This window comes from Bombina bombina, chromosome 3, assembly GCF_027579735.1.
Source record: "Bombina bombina isolate aBomBom1 chromosome 3, aBomBom1.pri, whole genome shotgun sequence".
In the NCBI taxonomy this organism is placed as follows: domain Eukaryota; kingdom Metazoa; phylum Chordata; class Amphibia; order Anura; family Bombinatoridae; genus Bombina; species Bombina bombina.
Window position 1 is genome coordinate 616,532,229 of NC_069501.1, and position 15,977 is coordinate 616,548,205.

The 15,977-nt window shown below is 37.5% G+C and overlaps 1 protein-coding gene across 1 annotated transcript in view; it reads right to left on the minus strand.

The window, feature by feature from the left end:
- ADGRB2 (adhesion G protein-coupled receptor B2) overlaps nucleotides 1-15,977 on the minus strand; it is a 540,900-nt gene that overhangs the window by 399,254 nt on the left and 125,669 nt on the right. The window contains exon 2 of the mRNA XM_053707236.1: nucleotides 5,294-5,380. Coding sequence (XP_053563211.1) covers nucleotides 5,294-5,380 — 87 coding nt within the window. The remainder of the gene's footprint in view (nucleotides 1-5,293; nucleotides 5,381-15,977) is intronic.

Sequence of the window (15,977 nt, forward strand, 5' to 3'; positions counted from 1 at the left end):
ATACCCCGCTCTCTGATTACAGAGAGTATGGCACCTAGAACCTTTGAAAAGATTCTTGGAGCTGTTGCTAGGCCAAAAGGAAGAGCAACAAATTGGTAATGCTTGTCTAGAAAAGAGAATCTCAGGAACTGATAGTGATCTGGATGAATCGTAATATGAAGATATGCATCCTGTAAGTCTATTGTGGACATATAATGCCCTTGCTGAACAAAAGGCAGAATAGTCCTTATAGTCACCATTTTGAAAGTTGGTACTCTTATATATCGATTCAAAATCTTTAGATCCAAAACTGGTCTGAATGAATTTTCTTTCTTTGGGACAATGAATAGATTTGAATAAAACCCCAGACCCTGTTCTTGAAACGGAACTGGCATGATTACCCCTGATAACTCCAGGTCTGAAACACACTTCAGGAAAGCCTTAGCCTTTACTGGGTTTGCTGGAATGCGTGAGAGAAAAAATCTTCTCACAGGCGGTCTTACTCTGAATCCTATTCTGTACCCCTGAGGGACAATACTCTGAATCCATTGATTTTGGACCGAATTGATCCAAACATCTTTGAAAAATTTTAATCTGCCCCCTACCAGCTGAGCTGGAACGAGGGCCGCACCTTCATGTGGACTTGGGGGCTGGCTTTGATCTCTTAAATGGCTTGGATTTATTCCAATTCGAAGAAGGCTTCCAATTGGAAACAGATTCCTTGGGGGAAGGATTAGATTTCTGTTCCTTATTCTGTCGAAAGGAACGAAAACGGTTAGAAGCTTTAGATTTACCCTTAGGTCTTTTATCCAGAGGCAAAAAACTCCCTTCCCCCCAGTGACAGTTGAAATTATTGAATCCAACTGAGAACCAAATAATTTATTACCTTGGAAATAAAGAGATAGCAATCTGGACTTAGAAGTCATATCAGCATTCCAAGATTTGAACCACAAAACTCTTCAAGCTAAAATAGCTAAAGACATAGATTTAACATCAATTTTGATGTGTAATTCTATTGGCTGATCCAATCAGCCAATCTGATTGAACTTCAATCCAATTGGCTGATTAACTCAACCAATCAGATTTTTCCTATCAGCCAATCGGAATTCGAGGGATGCCATCTTGGATGACGTCATTTAAAGGAACCTTCATTCGTCCGTCGGCCGAGGAGGATGTTCCGCGACGGAGGTCTTGAAGATGGAGCCGTGGATGGATGAAGACTTCTGCCGGATGGAGGACCTCTTCTGTCCCAATTGGATGAAGACTTCTGCTGGATGGAGGACCTCTTCTGCCCCGCTTGGATGAAGACTTTTGCCGGATGGAGGACCACATCACCTGGATTGGATGAAGAATTCGGCCCGGCTGGGTGAACACGGCTCACGGTAGGGTGATCTTCAGGGGGTTAGTGTTAGGTTTTTTTTAAGGGGGGATCGGGTGGGTTTTAGAGTAGGGGTGTGTGGGTGGTGGGTTTTAATGTTGGGGGGGTCTTGTATTTTTTTTACAGGTAAAAGAGCTGATTACTTTGGGGCAATGCCCCGCAAAAAGCCCTTTTAAGGGCTGGTAAAAGAGCTGATTACTTTTGTAATTTAGTATAGGGTAGGGAATTTTATTATTTTGGGGGGCTTTTTTATTTTATTAGGGGGCTTAGATTAGGTGTAATTAGATTAAAATTCTTGTAATATTTTTTTATTTTTTGTAATTTAGTGTTTGTTTTTTTTTGTACTATAGTATATTTATATATATATATTTAGTTTATTTAATTGTATTTTAGTTTAGATAATTGTAGTTAATTTATTTAATTAATTTATTGATAGTGTAGTGTTAGGTGTATTTGTAACTTAGGTTAGGATTTATTTTACAGATAATTTTGTAATTATTTTAACTAGGTAGCTATTAAATAGTTATGAACTATTTAATAGCTATTCTACCTAGTTAAAATAAATACAAAGTAAAATAAATATAAATCCTAAAATAGCTACAATGTAACTATTAGTTATATTGTAGCTATCTTATGGTTTATTTTATAGGTAAGTATTTAGTTTTAAATAGGAATAATTTATTTAATTATAGTAATTTTATTTAGATTTATTTAAATTATATTTAAGTTAGGGGGGTGTTAGGGTTAGGGTTAGACTTAGGTTTAGGGGTTAATAACTTTATTATAGTAGCGGCGACGTTGGGGGCGGCAGATTAGGGGTTAATAATTGTAGGTAGGTGGCGGTGATGTTAGGGACAGCAGATTAGGGGTTAATACAATCTATTATAGTGTTTGCGAGGCGGGAGTGCGGCGGTTTAGGGGTTAATACATTTATTAAAGTGGCGGCGATGTCCGGTCAGCAGATTAGGGGTTAATAAGTGTAGGTAGGTGGCGGCGACATTGGGGAGGAAGATTAGGGGTTAATAAATATAATATAGGTGTCGGCGATGTTAGGGGCAGCAGATTAGGGGTTCATAGGTATATTGTAGGTGGCAGCGGTGTCCGGAGCGGAAGATTAGGGGTTAATAGTATAATGCAGGTGGCGACGATGTTGGGGGCAGCAGATTAGAGGTTAATAAGTGTAAGGTTAGGGGTGTTTAGACTCGGGGTTCATGTTAGGGTGTTAGGTGTAGACTTAGAGAGTGTTTCCCCATAGGAAACAATGGGGCTGCGTTAGGAGCTGAACGCCGCTTTTTTGCAGGTGTTAGGGTTTTTTTCAGCCAGCTCAGCCCCATTGTATCTTATGGGGAAATCGTGCACGAGCACGTTTTGCCAGCTTACCGCTACCGTAAGCAATGCTGGTATTACAGGTAGAAGTGGAGCTAAATTATGCTCAACGCTCACTTTTCTGAGGCTAACGCAGCCATTCAGAAAACTTGTAATACCAGCGTTGTTTAAAGTAAGCGCTGGAAAAAAAAGGCTTGTTAGCCCCCCAAGTTTTTACCGACAAAACTTGTAATCTAGCCGCAAGTGTTTTTCTTTCATGATTCAGATAGAGCATACAATTTTAAACAACTTTTTAATTTACTTCTATTTTCAATGTTCTTTGTCCTCTTGGTATCTTTTGTTGAAAAGCAGGCACGTAAGATCAGGAGTGTGCATGTGCTTGTAACACTTTACGGCAACAGTTTTGCAAGAATCTTATCCATTTGCAAGAGTACTAGATGGCAGCATTATTTCCTGGCATATAGTGTTCCAGACACCTACCTAGGAATCTCTTCAACAAAAAATATCATAGGAACGAAGCAAATTTGATAATAGAAGTAAATTGGAAACTTTTTTTAAATTGTATGCTCTGTCTGAATCACAAAATAATTTTTGGGGGTTTCATATCCTTTTAATATTTTGGATATATATATATATTTTGGGCCAGATTACAAGTAGAGCGCAAACGTTTGTGCTCAGGTTTTCTCGATCATTTGCACAGGTTAAATTGCGCTCGTATTATTAGTTGAGTGTAAACGCAATTGCACTCATGCTAGAATAATTACCGCAACTTCAGAGCTGTGGTTAACTGTTTCGCAAAACATAAAATTGTCACAAGACACATCAAAAATACACAACAAGTACAGTTACACTCACAATAACACCATCTAATAAAAAATATTCATTTGCAAAATGTTAGAAAGAAAGGCAGGCAAAGGACTTTAACATTGAGATACATACATATACATCTCTAAAGATGTATATGTATGTATATGTAAATGTCTATATTGGTGTATATATGTATTTATATGTGTATATAAATATTTACAGACATATATACACATATAAACACATACATACATATGTACACATATAAAGAAGTGCATTGGAGCACTTTGCATTTAAGTAGTCAAAACCATGAAAAAAACATATTTATGCAATATTCCTATATAATAAAGGTTTTAACGAAGTATTTACTGTAATATGTTTTATGTATTTTTAAAGATATAGTCCTATATATATATATATATATATATATTTGTTTATATCTATACATATATATAATCATCTATATAATGTTACTATATATATATATATATATATATATATATATATATATATATATATATATATATATAGGTATAGATATATATTGTAGCAAAATACCATCAGATATATGTAGAAATGTGTATTAATGAATAAATAAAACATTCTTCTATGTGAAGAACATTGGAATGTGAAATATTAATATTTTCATGTCGGGTTAGAGCACATTAAAATCGTTCGGGTTGATTGACACCCCCTGCTAGCTGCCAATTGGCCGCAAATCTACAGGGGGCGGCGTTGCACCAGCAGTTCACAAGAACTGCTGGTGCAATGCTGAATGTGGAGAGCGTTATGTCGGACAGACATTTGATAAATAGGCCCCGTATTCTCATTAAAATACACATATGAGAATATGAGTTGAGGTTAGCACATATGTGAATATGTAATCGGGTTTGCGCACATGAGAATATGCGATCGTGTAGGGTGTTAGTTTGTTTTCTACTTTTTTTATCTCCATTGACTTCTATGGGGGAATAGGTTATCGTGCGCAAGATAGTATAATTGCACTAGAAGTAAGCTGTTTGCACTCATCAGGGTTAGTACAAGAGGGCAAACTTTTTACTTTCAACTCATAATACGAGCACAACCCAACGAGCGCAAAAAGTTTACTTCTAGGGCAATTAGCGTTCTAGCGTAAGAGCTAAATAGCGCTCCACTCGTAATCTGGCCCTTTATGTTTAGAATTGTCTGATATGTTATTTTATAGCAAGACAACAGTAATGCTTATTTATTACTTGTTGTTTACTGTCCCTTTCAGGGCCACCCTTAGCATTTGCAGGACCCTGGGCGAGAGAAATTTGTGGCGCCCCACAGCCAGCACGCTTATTTTCATCCCCAGTATGTCATGTTCCCTGTATAGCCCACCCTTGTCATAACATTTAGTGTTACTTATATAAAGAATAACACTATGTATTACACCTCCTGATACCATAAAAAATCTACTTAAACTAGTATGTACATTGCACCTTCTCATACCCTCACCCCTGACAGAGAGGGGCCCTGGGTCGGTGAGGAGGACGCGCCCTTTAAAATATAGAGCAATAATAACAATGCATCTGTGTTGTTACTTTATTTATATGTAAACTGAGAATTAATATTTAGCAACAAAGTATTGTAGTGTAAATGTACAATGTACTATATTGTCAATCCTAAATAATGTTCAACAGTCATATGTTTACATTTAACATGTATGTGTCTATCATCTATCTATCTGTCTATCTGTCTGTTTGTCTGTCTGTCTATATATCTGTCTGTCTGATCATACACTACCAGTCATGTTGAGAGGACTATACATTTAAAGCTTACCTGTTTGTGCCATGTATACTGCAGGCTCATCTGCTGACCTTGGCCTCTGAGTTTTGACTTTCTGATTTTCTTCCAAGTCGTCATCACCTACAAAATACAATGTATAGATATTACTGAAAAGTAAAAGAAGATAAAGGTCAGTCACTTGTGACACTGTTTTTCTATTATTATTATGCAGAGTTTACACAAACTGCAGCACGCTGTATACCTTCATTTATTATAGTTCTTCATTGCAAAGGAAGAAGACACATTTTATTATCACAATATCCAGAGCACAAAGCATTACTGGGCCCCTAGCAGAATACATCTGGTGAGCCAATGACAAGAGGCATATGTGTGCAGCCACCAATCACTAACAAGCTACCAAATGTACTATAGTAGCTGTGCTTTTCAACCAAGCATACCAAGAGAACAGTCAATTTGATAATAGAAGTAAACTAAAAAAAAGTATCTTAAAAATTGCATGCTCTTGATCATTAAAGTTTTATTTTGACATGCACATCCCTTTAACTACACACTATGGGGCCGATTTATCATGGCACGAATGGGGCCAAACACCCCTGTTTCGCGTGAGCCTTTAGGCTCGCCGGAAACAGGAGTTAATAAGCAGCAGTCTTAAGACTGCTGCTCCGTAACTCGTCCACTGCCTCTGAGGCTGCGGACATCAATCCGCCCGATTGAATACTATCGGGTTGATTGGAACCCCCTGCTAGCGGCCAATCTAGTGGCCGCAAGTCTGCAGGGGCGGCATTGCACAAGCAGTTCACTAGAACTGCTTGTGCAATGTTAAATGCCGACAGTGTATTCAGCGATGTCTGGCGGACATGATATGCTACAACGTATCATGTCCACCAGACATTGATAAAATGGCCCCTATGTGCATTTGTTATTCTCCCTAATTAATACAAATAGACAAAGTAACACAAGTAACACACAGAGAAACACACAGTTTGAGAGTTTGAGATTAAAACTAAAATGACAAAACACAAGAAGTAAGAAAACTGACACACACAAGGGCATTCACATACATATAAAACATCAATGATGAAAATAAGGTAACAAATTTCCCCAAAATTCTTATATTCCTACCAGTTTTGCTTACTGAATCATTTACAACAATACTGCCAGTGCAATATCATTGGTGGGAATATTGTCTACACTGACAACATCTCACCTTGCTTACAGGCAAGTGGTAGGGTTGCCACCCGTCCCTTAAAATACAGAACACTTATAAGTTACACATGCTGCAGAGTGTGCAGGGAGGAATATAAATAGTGCTGTCCAGAAACACAATACATGTTCCTCCCTGCACACCCTGCAGCATGTGTAACTCATAAGTGCCCAGGAAAACATGGCTGAGGTGGCAACCCTAGCAAGTGGTGAACCTGAGATAGCTATGACTAGGGACCTAGGGTTAATATCTGTGATTCTAGAGGTAGCTGCAGCCCATTAGCGTTAATGTACACCCCCCAATGACAATATCCCCTGCATCACCAATCCACAGACAACCTTGTTGTGTGACAATTTGTTCATGATTGCATTATGTTAGCTTCAATATTGCTGTTAAGGTGAAATTACAGTGGTGATCTAACAGTAAGTCACCTACAATAGGTTTGAAATATGCTCTGTGCAGTAAAGGTCATAGAGTAGTTGAACATATCCAACAAATCCAATTGAGCTGAATATAAACACATCTGTTTGGAACACATTAAATCCCACTATGTTTGCAAAGTTATTTGAGATTTGCAAATAAACCTTTTTTTAATGTTGTTTTTTTTTAATAAGTTTATTTATTTTATTACAAGGCTCTAAGTTTGCACAGAGGCAGATGCCCTTTGACACAGTGAATTTGCAGTAAACCAATTAATTTCAATAGATGAAAGGTGCACACGTCCTACATGTTGCTGTCCTGTGTTATAATTATGAGGTGGCTCTAGGTCACTTGTCAGTCCTGAGCACGATGTGAGAAAATGAAAGTAAAGGTTCATTTGTTACAGTAAAACTAAATCACAGTGTAGGAACAAATGTAAATTAAATAGAAAGTTGTATATTAAAGATGGGTGCAGATATTAGAGGGATATGAAACCCAAAATGTTTCTTTCATGGTTCAGGTGGAGAATACAATTTTAAACAACTTTCCAGTTTACTTCTATTATCTAACTTGCCTCATTCTCTTGGCATCCTTTGTTTAAAAAGCAGCAATGCACTCCTGTGAGTTAGCTGAACACATCAGGTGAACCAATAAAACAAGGCATATATGTGCAGCAACCAATTAGCAGCTCTGGAGCCTCCCTAGGTATCATGAAAACAAAGATAATAGAAGTAAAGCTGGAAAATTGTTTAAAATCACACCCTCTATCTGCATCATACAAATAAAAAATGGCTTTCATATCTCTTTAACCCTTTGAGTGCTAATGATGGCTCTGAGCCGTCAGAGTTTCTCACTCTGGTGCTAATGACGGCTCAGAGCCATCATGAGCACTCGCCCACCTTGAGGGAGATCTGGGGGCTCCTAACCGCTCCTACCCCGGCGATCGTGCCTGTAGAGTGTCAGGCATCGCCGGGGCTTCACGTGATGCGCAGTGACGTCACGCGCAATGACGTGATGATGTCATCGCACAACTTTATTTATACTTAACAATGTTAAGTATAGGAGCCTGTATCTCAGGCATCTAAGCAGCTACAGACCGCCAAGACCCACTGTTGGAAAGGTAGTCGCTAAACCTTTCCAACAGTTTAAGACTTGGGGGTCTGTAAAAAAAATAAAAAAAGTTTAAAAAAAATTAAAAATTAAAAAAGCCATAGAAAATATTAGCACCGAGGTGGGAAAGTGCTTAGCACTCAAAGGGTTAAGTGAAAAGTATTAGCAATACTGGGTGCTGGTATATTTTACTCAATAAGCTGCAATAGTGCCAATTATCAACCAAATAAATACTTATTTCTACTAGATGCATCAATTGCTCAATTTAATTTTATAGCTCTGAAACTTTTTTTTTTAATTAACATGAGGAAAACAGGGTGCATTCCTTTTTTAGCCACCTAAAAAAAAATGACCATATGTATTAAGGAACTGTGTACTCCAGCAGCAGATAAGAGTTCATTTAAAGGCACATTGTACTCTAAAACTTTCTTCCCTTTAACATGTCCCCAGTGGTCTATTTTACTTGCTGGAATGTATATTTTTGTAAACAACTCCTTTACATTTATTTTGTTATTTGGAAAAGCTGCTTTTACCCATCAAACCCCAGAAGTAGAATTTTTTTTCCTGCGATGAGATTTTTTGTGTGAATACATGTCATATACAATTGAATTTCAATTTTAAATTAGGCAGATACACTATAGTACCAGATCAACTGCAATGTGTTGATTAACTGGAGAATAAAGCAATTATGTCATATTACTCCATTTTCTTTGATGACATCTCAGATCACATCATGTTCTCCCTTGGGAGTCAGAGCCACCATCTATACAGCAAATTTGAATAAAGATATATGCTCAATAGAAAAGCTGTGTAAACAGGAGACAATAGCACTAATTAAACTCGCAGTGGGGATTTGGAAATAGAGAGGGGTTTTTGTATCTGAAATAGCTTGTTCTGCTTATTGAACCATCAGACTTATATGGTTTTTAACCCCTTAACAACAAAGGATGTGCAGGGTATGTCCTACAAAAAACGGTCGTTAATGATCAAGGACGTACCCTGCACGTCCTCAGTGTTTTCAAACGCTGCAAAAGATCATGATCGCTTCCAGCCGCTTTCAGGGTATTGCAGCGATGCCTCAATATTGAGGCATCCTGCAATACCCTTTTTTTACCCACCCATGCCGAGAGAGACATTCTGTGGCCCTCTCTGCATCGGCCAGCAATGGTGCCAATGGTTGTTGGCGTGGGAGGGATACGAGGGAGGCAGGTGGGCGGCCCATCACAGGTCAGTTCCAGATCCTGTGTCCCTGTAATGCGCGGGAGTGGGCGGGAATGTGCGAGGGGGCGGGGGCGCTACATTTACATACCCCCAATTGTCCCGATTTTCACGGGACAGTCCCGATTTTAGGGGTCTGTCCTGCTGTCCGGGTTGCTAGCCATCTGTCCCGCATTGCCCCATACTTAATTTTTTTTTTTTTTTAATTCTATTGGGCACATACTCAGAAGCAGCTGGCTTTTCTCTTCCAGGGTTATATACCTGTTAGATTCTTTGTGGAAAATTAATGGTGTGTGGGTTAAGCAGGAGTGGGAAGGCTGTATACCCTCTGACCTCTCTAACCTACCTCTGGTAGTGATGATGTCCAACCACTGGTGATAATACTAGCATGCCTTCAGTTTTATACGATGAGCAGTGCTAACACCAGGGTAACGAACAGTGGCAGCCTCAGACTGCCAGCTAATGTGCTTGCCAACCCCAGGACCCCATACAATGAGTTACAGATACCCATATATGATGTAGTGTGTGTCTATCTGTATCTATAAGTTTGTATGTGTGTGTATCTGCATGTATAAGTGTAAGCTGTGTAGTGTGTGTGTGTATCTGTATGTATAAGTGTGTGTGTGTGTCTGCATGTATAAATGTAAGCTATGAAGTGTGTGTATCTGCATGTATAAGTGTATACTATGTAGTGTGTGTGTATCTGCATGTGTAAGTGTATACTATGTAGTGTGTGTGTGTTTATCTGCATATATAAGTGTAAGCTATGTAGTGTGTGTGTGTATCTGCATGTATAAGTGTATGCTATGTAGTGTGTGTGTTTCTGTATGTGTAAGTGTATGCTATGTAGTATGTGTGTGCGCGTATCCGCATGTATAGGTGTATGCTATGTAGTGTGTGTGTGTATCTGCCTGTATAAGTGTATGCTATGTAGTGTGTGTGTATGTGAATGTGTAAGTGTATGCAATGTAGTGTGTGTGTATCTGTATGTATAAGTATCTGTATGTATGTCCAATTAAGATAAAAAACACTTAGCACTGTTTCTGCAAAGGGTAATTACATACAGAGCTCACATAGCTATACCAATGGTTTTAGCTTGCGTTTGATTTGCTGCCTAAGAATATTAAAATTTATTTAGAATTTTATTTATATTACTTTGGTCTTATGATTTTTTAAGCCCCGCCCAAGGTCCCGCCCAATACAGTTCAAATTTTTGCAGGGGGGGGGGTGTCCCTCTTTTGAATTTTGAAGAAATGCATTTACATTAAGTAAAATGTATGGGAAGGAGGGAGAGGAAGAGGGTAATAAATGTTGGGGAAAAGATCTGGGAGGGGGTAGGGTATTGACAGGGGGCAGCTACACTACAGAAAATAGTTTTTTTTTATATTAAAAAAATTTAAAAAAAAATTCAGCAAACTGGGTACTGAAAGACAGCTGCCAGTACCCAAGATGGCGGCAAATAGGTAAAGGGGGAGGGTTAGAGAGCTGTTTGGGGGGGATCAGGGAGGTTGGGGGCTAAGGGGGGATCCAACACTGCAGAATAAATATAAAAAAATGCCTTTTATTTTAGTACTGGCAGACTTTCTGCCAGTACTTAAGATGGCAGTGACAATTGTGAGGTGGGGGAGGGAAGAGAGCTGTTTGAGAGGGGTCAGGGAGAGATCAGGGGGTGGGATATGTCAGGTGGGAGGCTGATCTCTACACTCAAGCTAAAATTAACCCTACAAGCTACCTAATAAACCCCTTCACTGCTTGGCATAATACAAGTGTGGTGCGTATCTGCATTTAGCGGCCTTCTAATTACCAAAAAGTAATGCCAAAGCTATAAATGTCTGCTATTTCTGAACAAATGGGATCCCAGAGAAGCATTTACAACCATTTGTGCCATAATTGCACAAGCTGTTTGCAAATAATTTCAGTGAGAAGCCTAAAGTTTGTGAAAAAGTTAACAATTTTTTTTATTTGATCGCATTTGGCGGTGAAATGGTGGCATGAAACATACCAAAATGAGCCTTTGGGTTGTCTACTACACTACACTAAAGCATTACTGTGTACTTCAGCTTAGAGTGCACAATACAGAGCGTGAGCTGTATGTTTTTGCAGTGGCCGCATATCCCTTTATTATTCCTAAGCTTTTTTAAATTTTGTTATTTAACTTTTAAACTGTGTTAAAAAAAATGAAATCTGTAAAGCTTCTGCTTTCTAGTATGTGAGCTAAACCGAAGTGAAAGGTACAGCTCTCAAAAAGCCGGTAATATCACTGTTCTGTAAAATCTCACTGCTTCTATCACAGAATGCAACAATACGAGCGCTACAAGATGGCGGCACCCAGTGTAAAGATGTAGAGCTTTACCAACTGGCTTCTATAATGGGCTAAAATAATTGAGAAGATTTAAAGAGAACTGCAGGTACAGAAGGAAAAACACTAGCATAGTGGGTACTAATTATGCTACTGTAGTTGTACCCAGGAGTTTAGTGTCCCTTTAATACAGAGAAATACAATTTTAAGGGTTATGACTCCTGGAATTTGCTAAGCTCTGAGTTAATTGGTTTTGAGAGATATTGAGGAGAGGTGATTCTGTAGATCAAGAGGTCAATGTTGGTGTCAATATGTCTCAGGCATATATATGTAACTCTCAAGGCAGGTGATGCTAACACCAGGAGGTTAATTAGTCATACAATATTTTTGAGGACAAAGCTAAAGAAAAATATTTTATGAGCAATGCCTGCGGCTGATGATATGAGCATTATCATTGATATATGTCATGGTGCTAACACATTAAAGGGCTGTTAAACCGTCTATTTCATTGTTGTAATAAAAAGCACTAAGCATTTGCTAATACTTAATATAAATCATTGCAATATGTATTATTCATCTATTTCAATGGATTTTGCTTTTTTTTTTACATTTTTTACACTATATTTGTGCAGTGTCCAACCCTTTATTTCCTGACTTACCATTTATTTCAGTGCCAATTTATCCTCTTTTTTTATTGTATAGTATTCTATTAGTGGGTAAACCACTTTTTCTTTAAATTTGAGCACAATATATATTTTGATTATGGCAACTTTTGATCTGGGGGCAGAAATGCTTAAGTGGTCTGAGGACATTAAAAATCTAACTGTGGATTTCAAAAAATAAAAATACAGACAACAAAGAAAAAACAGGGGAATGGCTTTAATCCTTAAATAATCTTAAAAAAATAAGAAGAAAAACAATGGAATATAGGCATGTATAAGTTTTATACCAATACTGTTATACCAAGGGGCCTACGCCTTCAATTATTTCCATTTTTTCAAGTTCTTAATTCAGAACTAAAAGATAAATGGGAAGGGGCTCTGTCTGAGTGTTCCTTTAAATTAATAGGTTTTCTCATAGAACATGAATTGGAGAAATTAAATGAGATAACAAATGAGATTACAAAAATTAGTGATGAACTTAAACCATATGAAATGAAAGAGGACTTCCAGAAATCATATAATAAAATCAAAGAAGAGGTAGAAAGATTTGCAAAGTTCATTTCCAACAAAAAAGAACGCAAAATAGAAAGGGATTTAACTGACTATGCAGAAAAAACTGTCTATATGTGGAACCAGAATAGAACTGCAGGCATTGACTCAGACACCTCGGACAGGGATTATGATATAACTGATATTGACACCTCAGAGGATGAGATCAGACCTAGACCCATTCTAAGGAACAAAATAATTCCACATGGTAACAATGAGAGTATCCCTTTAGGCGTAGAACCCGGAGAGGGAGGCGCAACAAAGCCAAGAACAAGAAGACAAGTAAAGTTTCAAAAAACCCTGAACAAACAGAATCAGAACAGTCACAGTTAAATATCAGACAGGACTTTGACCAATACCCAGATTACTGTCCTTAAAAAAGGTCTCTCTTTTGTACCTACCCCTGTACTTGAAAAATTTGACACGATTAAAGATGTCCACCTTTTTACTCGTAAAGTGTTACTCCAGAAATATTTCTCCAACAATATGGAAACAGACACTTTAGATAGAACTGATATAACTGCCATTAATGACTTCATTTCCTTACTGGAAGAATCCACCATGGATGATACTGAAAATCTGATTTCAGACACCAGCTGGCACAAAGTTTTGAAAACAAAATCTCATTTTGTACCACCTAATAGCACCTCATATAATACTATCACTTTTTTGGACTTAGTATGTAAAGATATACTTGCTCTACCAACACAGAAAGAGATAATTCATAATAATCTGTCCAATGATGAAAATGATGCCCTTAAAGATCTTACACAGTGGACAGATGTCCACATTAAACTGTGTGACAAAGGTGGCAACATTGTCATTTGGCCTACCCCCATGTATATAGAGGAATCCAAAAAACAGCTGGATAACATTAAAAACTACAAAAGATTGTTCAGTAATCCAACTGAAACTTTTTTGAAGAGATATAATACTTTATTCAGCTCCACCCTAACTGGAGGCCTTATTGATAAAAAGGAGTTCAAATTTTTGGAGATCACACAACCTAAAGTCGCGACACTATACTTGCTACCTAAAATACATAAAAATCTGGTCAAACCACCGGGAAGACCAATAGTTTCTGGTATTGGTTCTTTGACAGAAAAAGCTAGCAAGTATGTGGACGCTAGACTAACATATATTGTTGAATCTTTACCATCCCATACACGAGATACTATGCATGTATTAAACAAAATTGAAAACATTGAATTAACCCCAAACTCAATCTTGGTGACTTGTGATGTCGAGTCGCTGTACACCAGCATTGACAAACAATGGGGTTGCAAAGCAGTGTCCTATTTTCTACAAAAGAATAATTCCATGTCTGATGAAATCAAATAGTTCATTGTGGACCTTTTGGAATTTGTATTAGAACACAATTATTTTGTTTTCGATGGTGGATTCTATCTACAGACATGCGGAACGGCTATGGGGACTTCATGTGCACCAACATACGCCAATATATACCTGGGCTGGTGGGAAGAAAATGTAGTATTCCATGACACATTGAAAACCTACACTAAACATATAACCCACTGGTCCAGGTATATAGATGACATCTTCTTAATCTGGGATGGTCCTAACGAATTCCTACAAGAGTTTATCACAACGCTCAATACAAACCCCTTTGGTTTATTCTTAACCAGCTCATAAAACTCAGATAGAATTTTTGGATTTGACTATTAAAAGAGTCGATAACTCAATAGAGTCAGACACTTACAGGAAACCAACAGCAACTAAAAACATACTCTATGCTGAAAGTTTCCATCATCCTAATACTATCAAGAGCTTACCAATTGGGGAATGCTTAAGAATACGAAGGAATAGTTCCACATTGGAATCCTTCAATATAGCAGCTAGTGATCTCAGAAAAAGGCTTCTCCAGAGGGGATATTCCAAAAAATCCCTAGCGAGACCATATAACAAAGCTCTCAACAGGGACAGACAGGAGCTCTTAACGCCCAAATGCAAATCAATCACTAATCCCCTCAGATTCATCTCCACTTTCACTAATCAAAGTGATCAGGTCTCCAAAATAATCAACCAGCATTGGCATATTCTACTAGCTGATGAGGGATTACAACATAAATCCCTGTGAAACCTCTCCTTACTTATAGGAGAGCAAAAAAAATAAACGACTGTCTAACTGTCAGTTATTTTGACAGAAACACCAAAAAACCTAATCTATATAATGGCTCAATTGCATGTGGCAACTGCAAAATATGCCAATATATGATCAAGAAAAAATTTGTTGTGGATAGATTCCATAGTAAATGGATGATGAAGAACCACATAACGTGCCAAAGCACCAATGTAATTTATTGTGTATCGTGAAATTATGACCTTTTTTACGTAGGTATGAGCACCAGGACCTTAGGGCGCAGAATGACAGAACATTTAAGTAACATAAGAACAGCGAGTAAGTATGTAGAAAAGGGCAAAAAAATCACTAGTGTAGCTAGTCATTTTTTACATTACCATAACGGTAAAACAAATGCCTTTAAATGTTGGGGTTTGGAGGCTCTAAGACCAGGTATCAGAGGAGATAATATTGAACAGGCGTTACTGAAAAAAAAGGCAAGATGGATTTTTAATCTGAATACAGTCATGCCCAGTGGCATGAATGAGAACAATAACTTTTGGGTATTTCTACAATAATTATGTAATAATAGTCAATATACATAATGGCTGTAGTTTTGATTGTTTTATGCATTAGATATATTGTGGATGTTAACATGGGAATGTATGTGATAATATTAATAATATGAAACTTTGTATAAGTCTCTTATGTGGTAATATTATTAACACAAAACTTTGTACAAGTCCCTTATGATATATTGTGGGGACATCACAAGTTTGACAGATTATTTACTCACAGAATACCCCTCACATCCATAATATAAATAATATGTAGACATAATAAATCTGTTTGTGACCCAAAAGTTAAATGTGCACCTAGAGTTAGTGGAATAATCTACCACATGTTATAGGATGATTAAAATCAAATTTGAACCTTATATATAGTAGTATTGTGATGCTCACAAAAATGAAACGCTTAATGCATATAATTTGTAATTTTTGAGGCATTTTAAACTGTTCCGCTGTATTCTACCAATACCCAAGTCCGTGAGACATTAGGATGATATGGTTAAGAATAATTTAATACTCTGTTAAGTGCACATAGTTCTGAATCGTGCACCTGCAAACAATTCTCTTACATTTAGATGTAAGGTTACCAAAGCGCACATACTACCT